The sequence below is a fragment of the Monomorium pharaonis genome, chromosome 10 (assembly GCF_013373865.1).
Source record: "Monomorium pharaonis isolate MP-MQ-018 chromosome 10, ASM1337386v2, whole genome shotgun sequence".
In the NCBI taxonomy this organism is placed as follows: domain Eukaryota; kingdom Metazoa; phylum Arthropoda; class Insecta; order Hymenoptera; family Formicidae; genus Monomorium; species Monomorium pharaonis.
In genome coordinates, this window is record NC_050476.1 from 14,391,946 (window position 1) to 14,408,663 (window position 16,718).

At 32.1% G+C, this 16,718-nt stretch overlaps 1 protein-coding gene across 22 annotated transcripts in view; it reads right to left on the reverse strand.

The window, feature by feature from the left end:
• Window positions 1–3,345: 3,345 nt before the first annotated feature.
• Window positions 3,346–16,718, reverse strand: part of LOC105838777 — an 88,350-nt gene continuing 74,977 nt past the window's right edge. For 21 of the 22 annotated variants that reach the window (XM_036293306.1, XM_036293308.1, XM_036293324.1 and 18 more), the window contains 5 exons: window positions 16,474–16,647; window positions 16,129–16,396; window positions 10,148–10,300; window positions 3,998–4,140; window positions 3,361–3,925 (listed from right to left, as the gene is read on the reverse strand). In XM_036293306.1, coding sequence (XP_036149199.1) covers window positions 3,718–3,925; window positions 3,998–4,140; window positions 10,148–10,300; window positions 16,129–16,396; window positions 16,474–16,647 — 946 coding nt within the window. In that variant the 3' untranslated portion in view covers window positions 3,361–3,717. Of the gene's footprint in view, window positions 3,926–3,997; window positions 4,141–10,147; window positions 10,301–16,128; window positions 16,397–16,473; window positions 16,648–16,718 lie in introns of all 22 variants that reach the window. The other variant, XM_036293304.1, reaches the window with a different exon arrangement.

Genomic DNA, 16,718 nt, shown 5'->3' on the forward strand with positions numbered 1-16,718 from the left:
ATCCAATCGGCCCCCTCCTCGTGATGCTATTGGCGGTGCCCTTCCGAGACTCGAGGCGCGCCTGGAGGCCCTCGAGCGCGCGAAATTAAGCTCGGAACTTATTCTTTTCGGAGAGCTGAAGCATCCCGGGGAGGATCTCCAAGCCGTTGTTTCCGGGTGGCGGTGGCCTTGAAAGTTACTGTCGCTCCTGCGGACATCACAGCATGTTTTCGGATTCCGGCCTAGGGTGATCGTCCACTGATCCTCAGATTCTCTTCCGGAGCGGTGCAAAACAGCTGGCTGGATGGTAAAAGGGTGTTCTTAAGGGCTTCGCGGTCTCTGCGGGGCTGGCTGGGTCAAGGATCGAGATCAATGAGAGGCTGCCTGCCTCCACCAGGCGCGCCTTTAAGGAGGCGCGATGCGCGGTCCGTGATGATCGCCTACATAGCGCTTGAGTCAGAAACGGGATCGTACACGTGCGGCGGCATCCTTCTACAGCGCCTATCAGACTGCGACATAGTGTACACTTGAGCGGCATCCTGGCTGGTGCGTCCGAACCGACCTTTGCGCCTGTTATTACCGTTTCGTCGGCGGTTGGCGGATTGCGAATGCCGCACGTGCTACTGAAAGAAATAAATAAACTGTCAATGCTGCGTTCTCTAGAAAGCGATATCTCAGCATGGCATTTCGCTCTTGGAATCTGTACGAGTATCCTTTATTGCAAAGCACAACCAAACATTCATGGGCCTTCAAGACCGCTACTCAGCTCGAGAAGTCTTGATACGTAGTTTTCGCTCTGCAGGCTGGTCGAAAGAATGTCATGTCTGAAAACAGGAGCCGATTCGATCATTGCAAATTAATCAACGCGAAACTCTATTTAAACTCGGAATGTTATCCATACGATAATCTGAATTTGAATTTCGAAACAAATGGTTGACTCTATACGACACGTACGCACATTTCTGTAAAAACTATTACGGATATGATTATCTCGAACCGAATCAATCCGTCACTATGTTTCGACATAATGGTCCGTTCGTGATTATCGATTGCTCTCGACAAAACGAATCGGTTAAGAGCGCAACCGTGGACGTGTGCTTAGAATTTGAATGCAGAGAAAACGTGCCCGCGAACACCACCGCGTCTCATTATACACGATCGTGTGATTCAGTACAACCCGTTGACCAACGTTGTACACAAAATCACCTACGTGCGGCGCCACTTTTTCTCTAAAACGATTTCAAACGATATAAAAATCTAATACGATGCATCGATGCGGATCACAGTCTTTTCAACAATAACAATCGTGTCCGTACCAACATTCGTGGATATGCAAGGTTTCATCGTTGGAGGAAAGTTAAGAAATTTGCCGCGTTCAGAGATGGATTTGAACTCTCCCTACATTTTTCGAAATTCTGTCCCGTAACCGCCATCGACTCAATAACGCTAACAAACGACAGGCATCGTAGTTGATGATCATGGATTATCATCATCGGACGCATCATCATGGATTACGATGAAATGACGGAACGATTCCATACGGCATGATTATGAAATTGATTACAACAGCGCTGAGGAACGAAACATCGCCTGTCGTATACGTCAAAAAACGCGACAAACGAGAATGGTTGCGGGATTTGCTCCTGGACGAGGCGAAACAGGAAGTCTATGTTGAAAACATCGAGGCGCATTACGAAAACATTAAATCTTTAAACAAAATGAATGTTACGCATACCTTACAATGTCAGGGAGAGAATCATGCGAATAATTGCGCTTTACAAAATGTATTTAAACTATTCAATTAGTGGTCTAACAATAAAAAATGAAGATATATATGCAATTTTTTAACTTTATTTTATTCCCCTATATATTTCCTCTGTCCCATTTTATTAATTAAAATAACTTTTAAGTTAGGATAATTGGTAGGAAAAAATAATTCTAAAACGATTTTTTTAAACGTTTATGCAAAACATATTTATTTATTATACAAAGCATCATATATAATATTGTCTGATGCATAAGCCATCAGTTCGCAATCTACAAGCGAAATTTTTACAAATATTTCATTTAATAGTTTTACAGCATTGCAATAACCATATTTATTTGAAGGTACCAAGATGAAGATTTTATAGACAAATTAGAATGATGGAATGTAATAAAAATTCGCATTTATTTCAGTAAATATTATTTACAAACCATTTTATATGTTAAGTTATAAAACAAAAAGTATAAAAATAAGCAAGTAAAGCGTAATTTATTGTTTGAACCATTTTTTTCAATCTGTGCAAGCACAATTGCAGCGTGCGCACCAGGGTAAGGCTGCGTGGTGATTGTCACATATGTAACGCTGGCAAGCTGGGCACATTATTCTCAAAAATTATTTTTTACTTTTTCATAAAATCTTACACTATTTACAAAAAAATTAAATTAAAAAACTACGTACCCTACACTGGGGGTATATCATATCCCAACTTTTCGGAGCGTCTACTTCGATCGATTGCCAGAGGAAAACTGACACACCGCACTGGTAATAACAACCGTTTCAACTTAAAGAGATACGTCTTGACTACTAACAAACGGCACCATAAGTACTGTTTTCATCGATTTACATATCTAAAATTGAGTTTAAAAATGTGCTGGGGTATGTCATACTCCAGGTGTAGGCTAAAAGTTAAAAAAGTCGTGCTATGGTAATTAGTGCTGCTCCTCATTCCATACACTCCTATTCACGACGTCTCGAGGTCACGCACAACTCACTTCACTTTACAAGAGGCAATATAGAAATTCTCGGTTATATTTGATTTGTCCTCACATTTTAACCAAAAATTTATTTGACATATGAATTCTGGATAAGCTTAGTAATGCTGCAACACTTGCTCAATGAAGTTCATGTCATACGGCACGATTTTTTTAATGTGGTGTTGAGCTACTACCACCGCGTTATTTAAATAATAACAAAAATTATAAAATTATAAAATTTTAAATATATTGTTTAAAATAAACATACCGATATTATAATCGCACTTTTATCGTATATAGATTATTGTGTGAGTCAATAAACAAACAAAATTGTAAAATTACATTTTTAAATAAGAAATAACATTTTAACAAAATCTCTATAGTTGGTATTCATAGACAGGTCTTATATTTAAGATCGTCTTAAGTACTGCCTTAAGATATTATCAAACTAATTACAAAGCCGTATTATCATCTTAATACATTGCTTGAGACGGATCTTAAATTAAGAATCGACTATGAATATACCGGCCTATAAAAATTAAGTCTATAAAAAATATTAATTATTTTGCAATTTATTATTTGGGAGTTTTAAAATATAATTTTTAAAAAATTTCATAAAAAGTAAAAAATTTTTTAATTTAATGTTTATTATTTTAATATATTTTCTAAACAATGATTCATTAGTGATATTCAACAAATGGCGCAGTGACATAATACAGGAAAATTTATTTTATAATTTTATGTTACAGAAAAAATATATTTGGAAGAGAGAAAGAAACAAAATGTAAGTTTTAATCATAAATAATTATACTACAACATATTAAATATTAAGAAATATTAAATGAGTATCATACATATATCACTATTTTATTACTGTAATATTGTAATAATTTAATAATCATATATTCTTATAATTATACTTGCTAAATAGAATATCTAGAGAATTTTACACAGTATGATTTATTATCAAAACATTTTGTCCAACATGAGCTTGCATCATTAATACACAATACTATTAGAATTGATTACAAAGTCGTAAGCACTGTCGTAGTTTAATATCGTATTTTTCAATTCTTTTAATCTAATAAGAGCCTGTTTATGTATTTTCAAATTCTTCTTCTTATACCTTACCGCCATAATCATTTTATCCAAAACATAATGCAACCACAGGACGTTCGTATATGGTTCAAATTTTTGCCAATTATTCCTATACACACGACAGAAGTATAAATAAAATGATATAAAAAAGTAAGAAATAAAAAATAGATATATAGCTTACTGAAGTTTGTCACGCATAAGACGATAAATCTCAAACTGATATTCGCCATGGGCAGTAAATAAAGCTGGATCCAAAGAGAGATCATTGTATATGCAGCACCCTTGATACAACATCCTCGACAGCGTAAAATCTATTATAGACACCTTAAAATAATTCATTAATATAATGTAGCAAAACTACTTCAGAATACAATGTAACATTTCAGCAATATTGCGCAAACGTTGTAATAACTTTACATTCTACAATATTGCTGAAATGTTTTATGCTGTATAGGAAAGTAGGAATATGTTTGGAGAGATGTTATTAGCATTATAAACGTTATCAAAATACTGTGTGAAGTCAATAATAAGATGATAGCGAATTTCATACATAGCAAATTCCATAAGCATAACATTAACGTAGTGGTGATGTTATTTTGTTTCTTATCGCATTATCTTATAATGACAGCTGTTATGTGTCGATTAAACTTATAGACCTTAAATATACTTCCTTGTGACGAAGTCACTTGCTTTATTTATTGGATCTCAGAAAAAACGCTGGGCGGCCATGTCATTGCCTTTTACGTGTCTATCTATCGGAAGAAGAAGAAGAAGCAGAACTAGCGCCGCGATATGGTGGAACTTACGGTCCGCGTTCTAGGGACATTAGTTCACGGATGGTGATGTGAGCGCGAATTTTTAAATCGTTTCCAAATTAATAATGTAGAACAAATGGCAAGTGAAAGACAAATTTAACAAATAACTGTATTGACACTTAACAATAGCAGTAGAAAGATAGTTTTCTTTAAATCTTACTAAATACAAAATGAAGAGCTAAGTATGGCAATATTGCTACTAATGATCAATTAGTAAACTGCAACTTGCAACTTTTTTATATAGATAGATTACCGTTCAACCACTTAGTTTTAAATTGAATTTATAAAATGGAAAATCCTTTTACACGTTTAAAGTACGTACCCAAATAAACCCGAGGACGATTAGATCAAGATCAAAAATGCAAAAAAATTTTTAAAGTTTATTTGTTCATAAAAATATTTGCTTTAAAGTTATGTAGCTTATACGTACAAATAAATGGTACACCGCAGTTCGGGATAGATTGAGGAATAAGATTATATTCGTCAAATTACAATTACAAGGCGTAAAAAAAGTTATTTATTGGATCAAATTTTGTTCATTTAAGCGGTTTCACTAAGAAATCTGTAGTGAAAATGCTTAAATGAACAAAATTTGATCCTATAAATAACTTTTTTTACGGCTTGTAATGGTAATTTGACGAATATAATCTTATTCCTCAATCTATTCCGAACAGCGGTGTACCATTCATTTGTACATATAAGCTACATAACTTGCATTTTAAACCAAATATTTTTATAAACAAGAATAAATAAATGACTACATTATCGACTTCAAACTTGATTGAAGTCGATAATGTAGTCATTTATTTATTCATCCCTACTGAAAAAAAAAACGTCATGAAATCACATAACGAAATTACGTAACAAATGACATAATTAATGACGATCAAACACGTAACAAAATATTTCAAATTGTTATCTGGTTTTTAAAAATCAAGTGATTTAAGAAATTACATAATTTTTTTAGAAAATTATGTAATTTTTAAAAAATGCGTTATTTGAAAAATTGTCATTTCGAAAAGTCACGTAATGTTTTGAATTATAATCAATGTGCACCGTTTATAAAGTTAATGTACCAGCACACTACCTGGAAAAGAATAGTACATGTAGTGCACAATTATGTGCTTATAATATATATTACATACTATAACACCATCAGTGACATTATGATTGAGTTTGTTAGCATTATTATTTCGCTCCGTGAATAGCCTGCTAACAAGGAGATGCCGCTATCTGCTAACTTTACTTTCGAACCATAGCATTCAAAAGGGAAAGTGAAAAGCAAAAACCATGTTTTGGCTCTTGGGCAAATGAGTCTTAGTTTCTGAGAAAATTGCATCTAAATATGTGCATTTTCGGCCGGTAAGGTAAGCACAATGAAAAGCCACTTCTCGATATGAAGCGCGGTGGCCGCAGGTGCTAAGTGCGCGCCTACTGTTTTGCTATCTGTGCGAGCTAAGTTCGAGACCAGTTGTAACTTTTTTTTTCAGTTTGTATCCCAATTAAAGGACCACACTTTTCTTAGAGAAAAGTGAGTTTTATACGAATTGGCTCAAACTTAGGCAAAAGGTAGCTAAAGAGATGCCGATTAAAAGTTGTAATTGCCAAGTCAATCCTGTGAATCATTTTTGACATACTGGTGCAGTAGTTAAAAATAAAAATAATTGTGTCATATATTCGCATAATACGTGTGTACGCATGTATGCGCGCGTGCGTGAGCGTGTGTGTATGCATGTGCATGGTGTGTGTAACGGCAGAAATAATTATATCTTTTGTTTGCTTGATTGAGAAACCAGTCTTGCTATCATAATCTCTTTTTTTAAGCATATATCTAAGCATATATTTAAGTGTATGTGTATCGTTAAAAATAAGACTCGTCGTGTACTTTTCGGAGTTCTCCACCACCACAGAGATGGTTGATTTATAAGAGAGGAATCAAATAAATTCAGTTACTAGTAAAGGTGATTGATTGGAAAATAAGAAAAAGGATGCATAAAACTACTGGTGAAGGACCACTAAGATAAAAATCCTAACGCGCCAAGTTCGGGACCTTAATGGTAGTAAGGAACTCCGAAGAGTACACGGGGCTTGTTTCTACCAATACACATACGCAATATGCTTGAAAAGAGAGATTATGATAGCAAGACTGGTTGAGAAAGAAACCAACCAAAAGATGTAATAATTTCTGCCGTTAAACACACACACGCACGCACGCACACGCACGCACGCACGCACGCACGCACGCACGCACGCACACACACACACACACACACACACACACACACACACACACACACACACACACGTATGTATTATGCAAAATACGTGACACGTTTACTTTCATTTACAAGCGCCGGTGCGTCGAAAATAACACGTAGGATTGACTTGGCAATTACAAGTTTTAATCGGCTTGCTTTCAGCTATCTTTTGCCAAAGTTTGAGCCAATTCCATAGACTTACTAGAATAGACTGCTTATGAGGTAAAAAAACGGTGGTGGGGGTATCCGTCACTGAGAAAAGGATAACTGTCGTTAATATGAGTTGCTATCTTTTTCTAGTGGGCGTAACTTCGTAGCAGCGAGGAAGGTCCTTTTTATATTCTACTTCACATACGCAGCAACACCATTATTTCAATTGTTTCAATAAAATTATTCACACGTTAGACTCACTAACCCCAAAATATCCGTTTTAATCATTCGATCTCATATAAAGTTCACATCGACAACACGCATATTATGACAACACGCTCACGCTCTAATACTGTTATTGATCGCTATGTTTCCCCACTATTCTGTATTAGAAAGAGATAGAACCTCATATTAACGACAGTTATCCTTTTCTTAGTAACGGATACTCCTACTACCCAGTGAACACAGTAATATAGCAGCAGTGTAACAGCAATGTAACCGAACATAACAGGTTACGTTACTCTGAAATTACACGTAACTTACATGTAAGTTACAATTTCCGACTCAGCAATATAACATGTTATAATTACATGTTATCTAACCGTTACACAACAGTTACAAAGAAAAATAAAATAAAATAAAAATTTATTTTTTTTAAATTATTTTTATCAACAGCACATACATTTAGAATAAATTTTTATTAATTAATTAAATTTAAATTATGTTATTTTTTATTTTATTCTTACTTGCCGCTGCTAGGTTTGAACCCGGGACCTTAAGATTACGAACCTTGTACTCTACCTGCTACGCCAATTTGACTCATCGATATGGGTACTTGTTATTGTCTACATATACCTATATGTAAACTGACGCGACTATATTATTTTTTATAAAAGCAATTAAATTTTGCAAAACATATTAAAAATAAATAGCATTAATTTATTTACTTATTAATTTCATTGTTAAATTTATCTTTTTCCATAACCTTAATAATTTGATGGAAATTGCGATCTATTTAGCACTAATCTTTGAAGCGTTCAAATGATTAATTAGATAGTTAACTATATAGATCATAATTCTAAGAAAAATTGAATAGTATACATTTATTATTGTTTTTGTTTAGCACATGATGAATTTAGATTTTGTGCATTTTTTGTACGCAGTAATTGTAGACAAACCGTTATTTTTGAAAACATTATCTTTATAATAATTTTTTTTATTATTAAATAGATCTGTCATTCAGGATGTTATAATGTCTGATTTCTGAGTCAACTACGACGCATCGTTCCGTAATAACATTGATACGAACGTGTTATGTTACGATTATACAATTTTTGTTGAATAACTGTAACGCCAAAACGATGTATAACAGCTAGATCACTTGCGTATAACAAATATTACATAACAGGTTATTTCCATGTCATATAGCACCTACGTATCACAAGAATAACAATGTTAAATTACATGTAACTTCCATGTTACATTGCCGCTATAAAATGTGTTCACTGGGTATCTTCATAAGCAGTCTATTCTAATAAGTCTATGGCCAATTCGTATAAAACAAAATTTAGCTTAGTAACTGTGTCTTAAGTCTGACAAATCCCGTCGGCGTGCAGTTTAAAATAAAGCTAAAAAAAATAAATTTTAAAAAAATCATGTTCATCACTAAAATCCGATGCAGACCGTTAAACAATTTATAACTTATTGATATATAAAACCCATTTTTCTCTAAAAAGTGCGGGAGCCTTAATTTTCTTTATTCTCTAAACAATTTTTTTGTGGTTTTAATAAATTTCTATAATGTTTGTTGGGAAGCAAAGTTTCAAATTAGGTGCGCGAGTTTCTAGCTTGTCTATCCAGTGTTAGTAGAGTGCTGCGATCGAGCGTGGTGACAATTGTGGTTGCCGAGCACTGCGGGCTAGAGATATAGCGCTCTCTCGTCGTGTTTTTAGTTTAAATTTCTTATGCTCTACTGTTTACTACTCTACTCTATCTCGTCCCTCTTGAGTCGAGTCTTGTTAGCAAAGAGGACGGACCAAACGAGCACACTGTAATTCTCATTAAAATAAAAAGTGGATACAGAAAAACTAGCGCGAGATTCATTTAAGGCTCGAACAATGTTATTAAATATAATAAAAAATAACAATACATTTTTTATTATATTTAATAACATTACAGAAATTTACTAAAACCGTAAAAAAAATTTATTTTAAAGAATAAAGAAAATAAATTTAATTGAAGTACAGACCAAAAAAATTAGTTTGAAATATCTTCTTCCACTTCCAATTCAAAACGTCATTTGCCAAGGAGTAATGTGGTACTGGCATTTGAAAAAAATAAACATTCAAGCCTTGAGGTCCAGGGAGACCCTAATGTACCGTTTGTGACTATTCGAAATATTTTTCTTGATTTTTTGTGTGATTTTTCTCGTCTATTATCTTCAATTAAAGGTAAATGTGTTATAAAACGTAATCTGAATATCTTTTAATAAAATATTTAAACAATTTTCCTGTGTCATCAAAATATCTTATAATCCCCGAAGTTGAGAAGTTAACAAAATCTTTTCGAAGAGAATGATGGGGGAGATTTTTTCTAAGAAAAATACAAAAAAAATTAAATCATTTTGAAAATAAATCATTGTATTTCGTGAAAATCGTGTTACTTTTTCTCTAAAATTTATCGCTTCTATCATCAGGATTAATACCTTTTTTTTAGAACGCGCACTATCCGACTGATTTTTTCTTAAAAAATCACATCTTGAAAATTACAGGTTAATTTTTTAGCTTAAAATATTGAAAATTGTATAAGTTATAATTTTTTAAATAAATGATTTTTTGCATTTCTTATCTTCTGGAAATTTTTTATTTACTCAAAAAAATTTTTAATTAAAAAAACTTGCGTCTCAAAGCAAAATGTTTGGAAGATAATCTGTAGTTTTTTCAAGTTACTAATGTCAATATCTTTTTTGCGATAAGCAAAGTTGGGATTCCAACAGACCCCAGGATACCGATTATGAAATTCCTATCGAAGTAAAAGTTAATTAATTGGCTCAATCTCTTATTTGTTCATTGACTGGTACAGTAAGTCTATTTGAAATATTACACACACCTTTATACCTTTGCTGGGAAACTTGATTTCTTTTTCATCGAGACTATAATATATATATGGCTCCTTTGTTCTCGATATTAATATATTACCCCAATGCAGATCTCTGTGTTCAAATTCAAGTGCCTTTTCTGCAACGGCTAACGTTAGTGCTGTCTGTAAGAAAAAGTAAAAATTTAAATAATAATAGACGAATAATTAAGGAAGAAGGATTTTCGCTTTTTGGTTTTAGTCCTTTCAGACATGTATTTTTTTATATCTAAAATTTTTCCAATATATTTTCCAGGATTTTTAGGTTGCTAAATCCGAATTTACCATAATTTTCGATTTCAAAAAATCCAAGATGGCGGATCTAATATAATAGGCCAAAATATTAAAAATTGGTCACGTTATGCTTGAAACTAATTTGTTAAGTTTTTTGACCAAATTTAGCAAGCTAAATAATCGTCAGAAGATAATTAACATTTAAAAATTTTTATAGAAATTTTTGAAATTGTTATTTTTGTCATATTAGATTTACTATATTAAGATTTGGTTGTTTCAACTTCATGAGAAATTTATCTATCAGGTAAGCATGTATTTACATTCATTTTTTTCTTTAAATAAAGACAGATATTTACTGACAGATAAGTTTACCAAGGCACATATTTACCTAACATATAAGTTTATCAAAAAGTTGAAAATATCCTTAATTTTTAATTTTTTTTTCTTTTTTTGAACGTGTCAGATCAATTTTGTACGCGCGCGGCGGCCGCCATTCTCAAGTTAATACTGCTTTTGTTAACACGTTTCAATCTTGTAATCAATCTTCATAAAACATAATAAAAGCTATATTTTCCTATAATTTCAAATGCTTAAATTAATTTTTAGAAAAGTTATAAACAATTTCACAAATTGCCACTTTTCACAGTTTTTTCTACCTTTTTAAAAAAGGTAAAAAAAGCATGCCAAGTGTGTGGTTTTTCTTTAAGGAAAAAAAATTACAAAATCCAAGATAATACGTTTGATCATATCAAATTCAACCTAACCTATGTGACATAATAATTTGTTTTAATACAAAATCGCTTTCTTACAAACTAATTAATATATTAAAATAATGCGTATAATATTATACACTCACGCATAAGAGAAAGAGAGAGAAAAAAAAACATTTAAACGTACGCACGCATAAAAGATTAACAAGGGAACGGACAGAACTGTCTCTCACCGATTTTAATGAGCTTTGGATATGTCGTAGAACATAAAAAAATATTCGACTCATATTTTTTTTAGCGGCGTATCTCGACGTTTAGGGGTTGAAACCACCCCTCAAAAAGTAATGCGTTTTTTTGTTTCTCGAATATCTTTGAAAATATAAGGTTTATGAAAAAATGATTTATACAAAAGTTTAATGGTATTTTATACTCTTTACAATAGTAAATTTAGATTTTCCAAAAATTTCAAACTTTTTAATTTACCCCAACCCCACCCCTTTTTTTCAAAATTCTGAAAATTTTGTAAGGACAAAAATTAAAGAGTATTAAAAGCCAAATCCATCCAAATATAATAATATATGAGTTCCATCATTCTCAATTATTGGCAAAACGAGATGATAATCTCGTGCTATAGGCGCCGCGCTAGAAGTTGCGTTATTTCTTTAGTCGCGTTACATTCAATAACTGCCTCTCCTGCGCATGTTTTTATATTAAAACATAAAAACCTTAATTACATAATATTCAACATTACACGATATAAAGTATAAATGCATATATGTATGTAACAAAAGTAGCATATATATACGTATGTGTGTACGTACATTTTCATTGTTACAAATGCGAAGTGTCTATCACATAAGTCTATCACAAAGATTAATTTTATTAAAAATATAAATATCCTAGTTATTTAATTTTTAATTAAGAATATAAAGTTGAAACAAACATTTTATTTGGTTGTCATTTCCATTTTAATCGATAAAATTTTCTAATGTTTTTTAAAGAAGCATAAATTTTGTTTTGAGCATATGATAACAACTTCTTTTAAAATTTATAATGACAGTTTACGGCGTTTAAGACTATCATCAAAAAAATATTTTTTATTAAAAATAATCGTTATTTATTAAAAAAATTAATTTAGTAATCACTTCTTTAAGCATTAGAACTGATATTTTTTGTACACATGTATGTACACGTACACACATACTTTTTGTCGTAAAAAAATTTTATTTTCATTAAAAAAGGTAAGAAACTATCATAACTCGAAGGGAGAATTTAGCGTTATGCGTCGCTTGTGCGTAGCCATTGTCGCTTGTTGTAATAATTCCCCCCGCGCGCCTAGCAATCTCAAGGTTCAAGCGCTGGGGAGGGGCAGCCATATATTATTATATTTGGATGGATTTGGATTTTAATGCTCTTTAATTTTTGTCCTTACACAATTTTCAAAAATTTGAAAAAAGGGGTGGAGTTGGGGTAAATTAAAAAGTTTGATATTTTTGGAAAATCTAAGTATACTATTGTAAAGAGTATAAAATACCATAAAACTTTTTTATAAATCACTTTTTCATAAACCTTATATTTTCAAAGATATTCGCCAAAAACGAAAAAACGCGTTATTTTCGAGTGGTGGTTTCAACCCCTAAACGTCGAGATACGCCGTTAAAAAAAATATGGGTCTAATATTTTTTCATGTTCTACAACATATCTAAAGCTCATTAAAATCGGTGAGGGACAGTTCTGTCCGTTCCCTTGTAAGATATTAAAAATCGCTTCCTTATAAATTGGAAGTTATATACTAAACACACAAACATACACAAATATTCAGATGCACGCATAAAAGAAAAAAAAGAGAGCTGGCAAATTATTCGGTTTAGCGGAGCCAAGTTTTTGTAGTAAAATATTTATTTGTATTAAAATATCATATTACAAATACAAGCTTAATGTCAGATACAAGCATATGAAAAATCCTATGAATGCTAGCCAAAAAATAAACATCTATTTTTATAGATTGGCGCATATCTCTTCATATCATTATTTTTGTAGAAAAAAAACTTAATACTCTCATTTTGTAGTGTTCATTCTTAATTGGCGCAAAATATTTACATATCATTATTTTTGTAGAAAAATTAATTTGTGTGTGTAAATACAATTTTTTATTTAAAATAATTGTCATTTTAATAACAAAAGTTATACCATTTTAGGAATGTATATTTGAATTTGATCAAAAGTTTTATCTTGGATTTGTGATTTTTTTTCGTTATACAAAATATCACTTAGGTGCAAAAGTATTCTTAGGTTTTTTATATGTCACTTAGGTTAGGTTAGGTTGAATTTGATATGATCAAAAGTAATATCTTGGATTTTGTAATTTTTTTTCCTTAAAGAAAAACCACACACTTGGCGTGCTTTTTTTACCTTTTTTAAATTTCATATACGTCAATAACACAGGCACACAAAAAAAAGTGGTTGGTCCGGCGCACCAGATTAGTCAATTCTTATGTATTTTGACCCGCTGAATCCGAATCCAAAGTCAGAATTGCAAAGTTAGCTCATATTTCCTAACCTCAAAAAAAATTCTTTTTAAATGTTAGTCCGGCGGACCAGACTAGTCTATCTTTATGTATTTTGACCCGCTAAGTCCAAATTCAAGGTCAGAATTGCTGAATTAGCTCATTTTTTCCTAATCTAAAAAAAAACACTTTGTAAAAGCAGTTTGGGTCACAAATGTATAATCCAGAGCGTGCAAGCTTGCGTAACCACATTACCCGGGAAAAATTCAATATGTATGACAAGTCTGAGCTTCTGTGAATAAATAGCGTAGAAAATTCACTCCCCTTCTCTATTATATCTAACTCTTTTATTCTCAAAAGTTCGAATTAATGAACAAACAAACCTGGACGTTACAAGTCTGATAAGTAAAGACTATTCATTGATTCTTCTAAAGAAAGCTTGAAAACAGTGTTGCTGCACAATACTAAAATATATGCCTCCATTCCTGTAGTGCACTCGGTAGTGATAAAAGAAAAGTACACAAACCTAAAAACAGTTCTTCAAAAAATGAAATACACAAAACATAAATGGCGATATTGTAGGGATCTGAAAATTCTCACCGTATTATTGAGTCAACAATCAGGTTGCACAAAAAATCCGTGCTTCATATGTAAATGGGATAGCAGAGATCGAACGAACCATTACATAAAAAAAGAATGGCCGACAAGGATGTCTTTGCAATTTAGGTCTAAAAATATCATAAATAAACCGTTAGTTAAGCCTTCAGAAATTCTTCTTCCACCATATCAAATTAGGACTCATGAAACAATGGGTGAAAACTGTAAAAAAAAAGATGAATGCTATCAGTATTTACAAGAAAAATTTCCCAACATCTCTGATGCAAAATTGCGGAAAGGAATTTTTGATGGACCTCAAATACGTAAAATGTTGAAAGACGACAATTTTGTCATCAAAATGAATGAACACAAAAGAGCAGCATGGCTGAGTTTCAAAGTTGTCACAGAAAATTTTCTAGGAAACCACAAAAGTAAAAATTACAAAGAAAGGGTAGCGGAAATGATAAAAAACTGTAGAAAACTAGGTTGCTTAATGAATCTTAAGTTGCATTTTTTGTATTCTCATATCGACTACTTCCCAGAAAATCTAGGTGATTATAGTAAAGAACAGGGAGAAAGATTTCATAAGGACATCAAGGAGATGGAGCATCGATATCAAGGCAAGTGGGATGTGAACATAATGGCTAATTACTGTTGAACGCTCAAACGAGATGTCTCTCTGAAAGGGAAGAAACATAAGAAAAAGCCATTGCACAGCATTTTCGAGAATAAAAGAGTTAGATATAATAAAAAAAGGGAGTGAATTTTCGATGCTATTCATTCACAGAAGCTCAGACTTGTCATACGTATTCAATTTTCCCCGGATAATGTGGTTACGCAAGCCTGCATCCTCTGGATTATACATTTGTGACCCAACTGCTTTTACAAGGTTTTTCCTTTGAGGCTAAGAAAAAATAAATCAATTCAATTCTGACCTTGGATTCAAATTCAGCGGGTCAAAATACATAAGGATCGACTAGTTTGGTCCGCCAGACCAACATTAAAAAAAAATTTTTTTTGAGGTTAGGAAATATAAGCTAACTTTGCAATTCTGACCTTGGATTCGGATTCAACGGATCAAAATACATAAGGATTGACTAGTCTCGTCCACCGAACCAACTACTTTTTTTGTATGTGCCTGTGTAATTAATAATTTAATTTTTCTCACAAAAATAATCGATAATCAATTTTCATTTTTTTAAATATAAATATTAATTATGCCAAAAATGGGAAGTTATTTCAAGATTTTTTTTTATAATACTACTACCTTAACGTAGAAATATTTTTTTCGTTTTGTTTGTCTAAAAATTTAATTTTAATACGTAGATCGTTCAAATCAAACCAGGTCAAACTTTTGCCGTTCTAAAATAGCCTGCTTCAGGAAATCTCCTTTCCATCTGTTTGGATACCTAAAGGAGATCACTTCAGAACTAAAAGCAGGTTCTCCTAAAATGGTTCAAACGTAATAATGGATCTTGCTATGCCAGGGCTTTCCAGACATTGGTTGAGTACTGAGATAGATGTGTGGGTGTAGCAAGGAAGTGTGTCAAAGGATAAATGCAGTTTCCGTTCCTTGATATTTGTTCTTTTATTTTGTAAACTCAGAAGTCCTACTTTGTCTTGAACAATCTAATATGTATTTTTATTACATAAAAAATATATATGTGTACATACATATTTTTTATGTAATAAATCTTTTTTAATTTTCAGACCGTAATAATTTGTTTACGCACTTTACGCACACAATGTTATTTTAACGTTGCAATAACATTAATAATAAATAAATAAAAATCAATATGGATATATAATGGTAGAAACACTACATTTTAAGAATATTCTGTATTACATAAATAATGTATTAACACTTATATGGGTATCTTCGTTTGTTGTATAGGGAGCAACTAACCTGTAAAAATAGAGCATGAGCCTCTTCTCCAGTTTGGAAAACGAAAGCTTCGAGGTCTTCTCCGCCATGACCAAGTTCAAGAGCGATATATAACTGATTTTCACTGAACATCGTCGGACAATCATTGTCAGATGTTTTGTCATTATCATAAATATTCCAAAGTTCTATGAGCTTCTCTGGATATTTTCCTATAATACAGCTGACATTTTTAACTTCTACAAATCCATTAGTTCTGTGTGTAATATTTAATCTCAGATTATCCAATTCTCTGCAAATATTCTCTTTTGTGATGTTTTTGAAACAATATTACCAAATCTGCATGCATTCATTAATTTATTGACTCACTTCGCTATCACAATTTCTGACAATATTTCACTAAACTTTTTCTGTGGCTCACCGTTGACCAACTTGTCGTTTTCAATAGGAATAATTTTTATAACGGATTTTTTATCATTGCATTCATAAAGAAAAACTTCTCCATAAACACCTTCGCCTATTTTATGACAATGCTCCAAATACCTACCAAGTAGAATAGAGAAAACAATTAATAAAAGGATTAATAATATAATCTATATAATATCAATAAACTA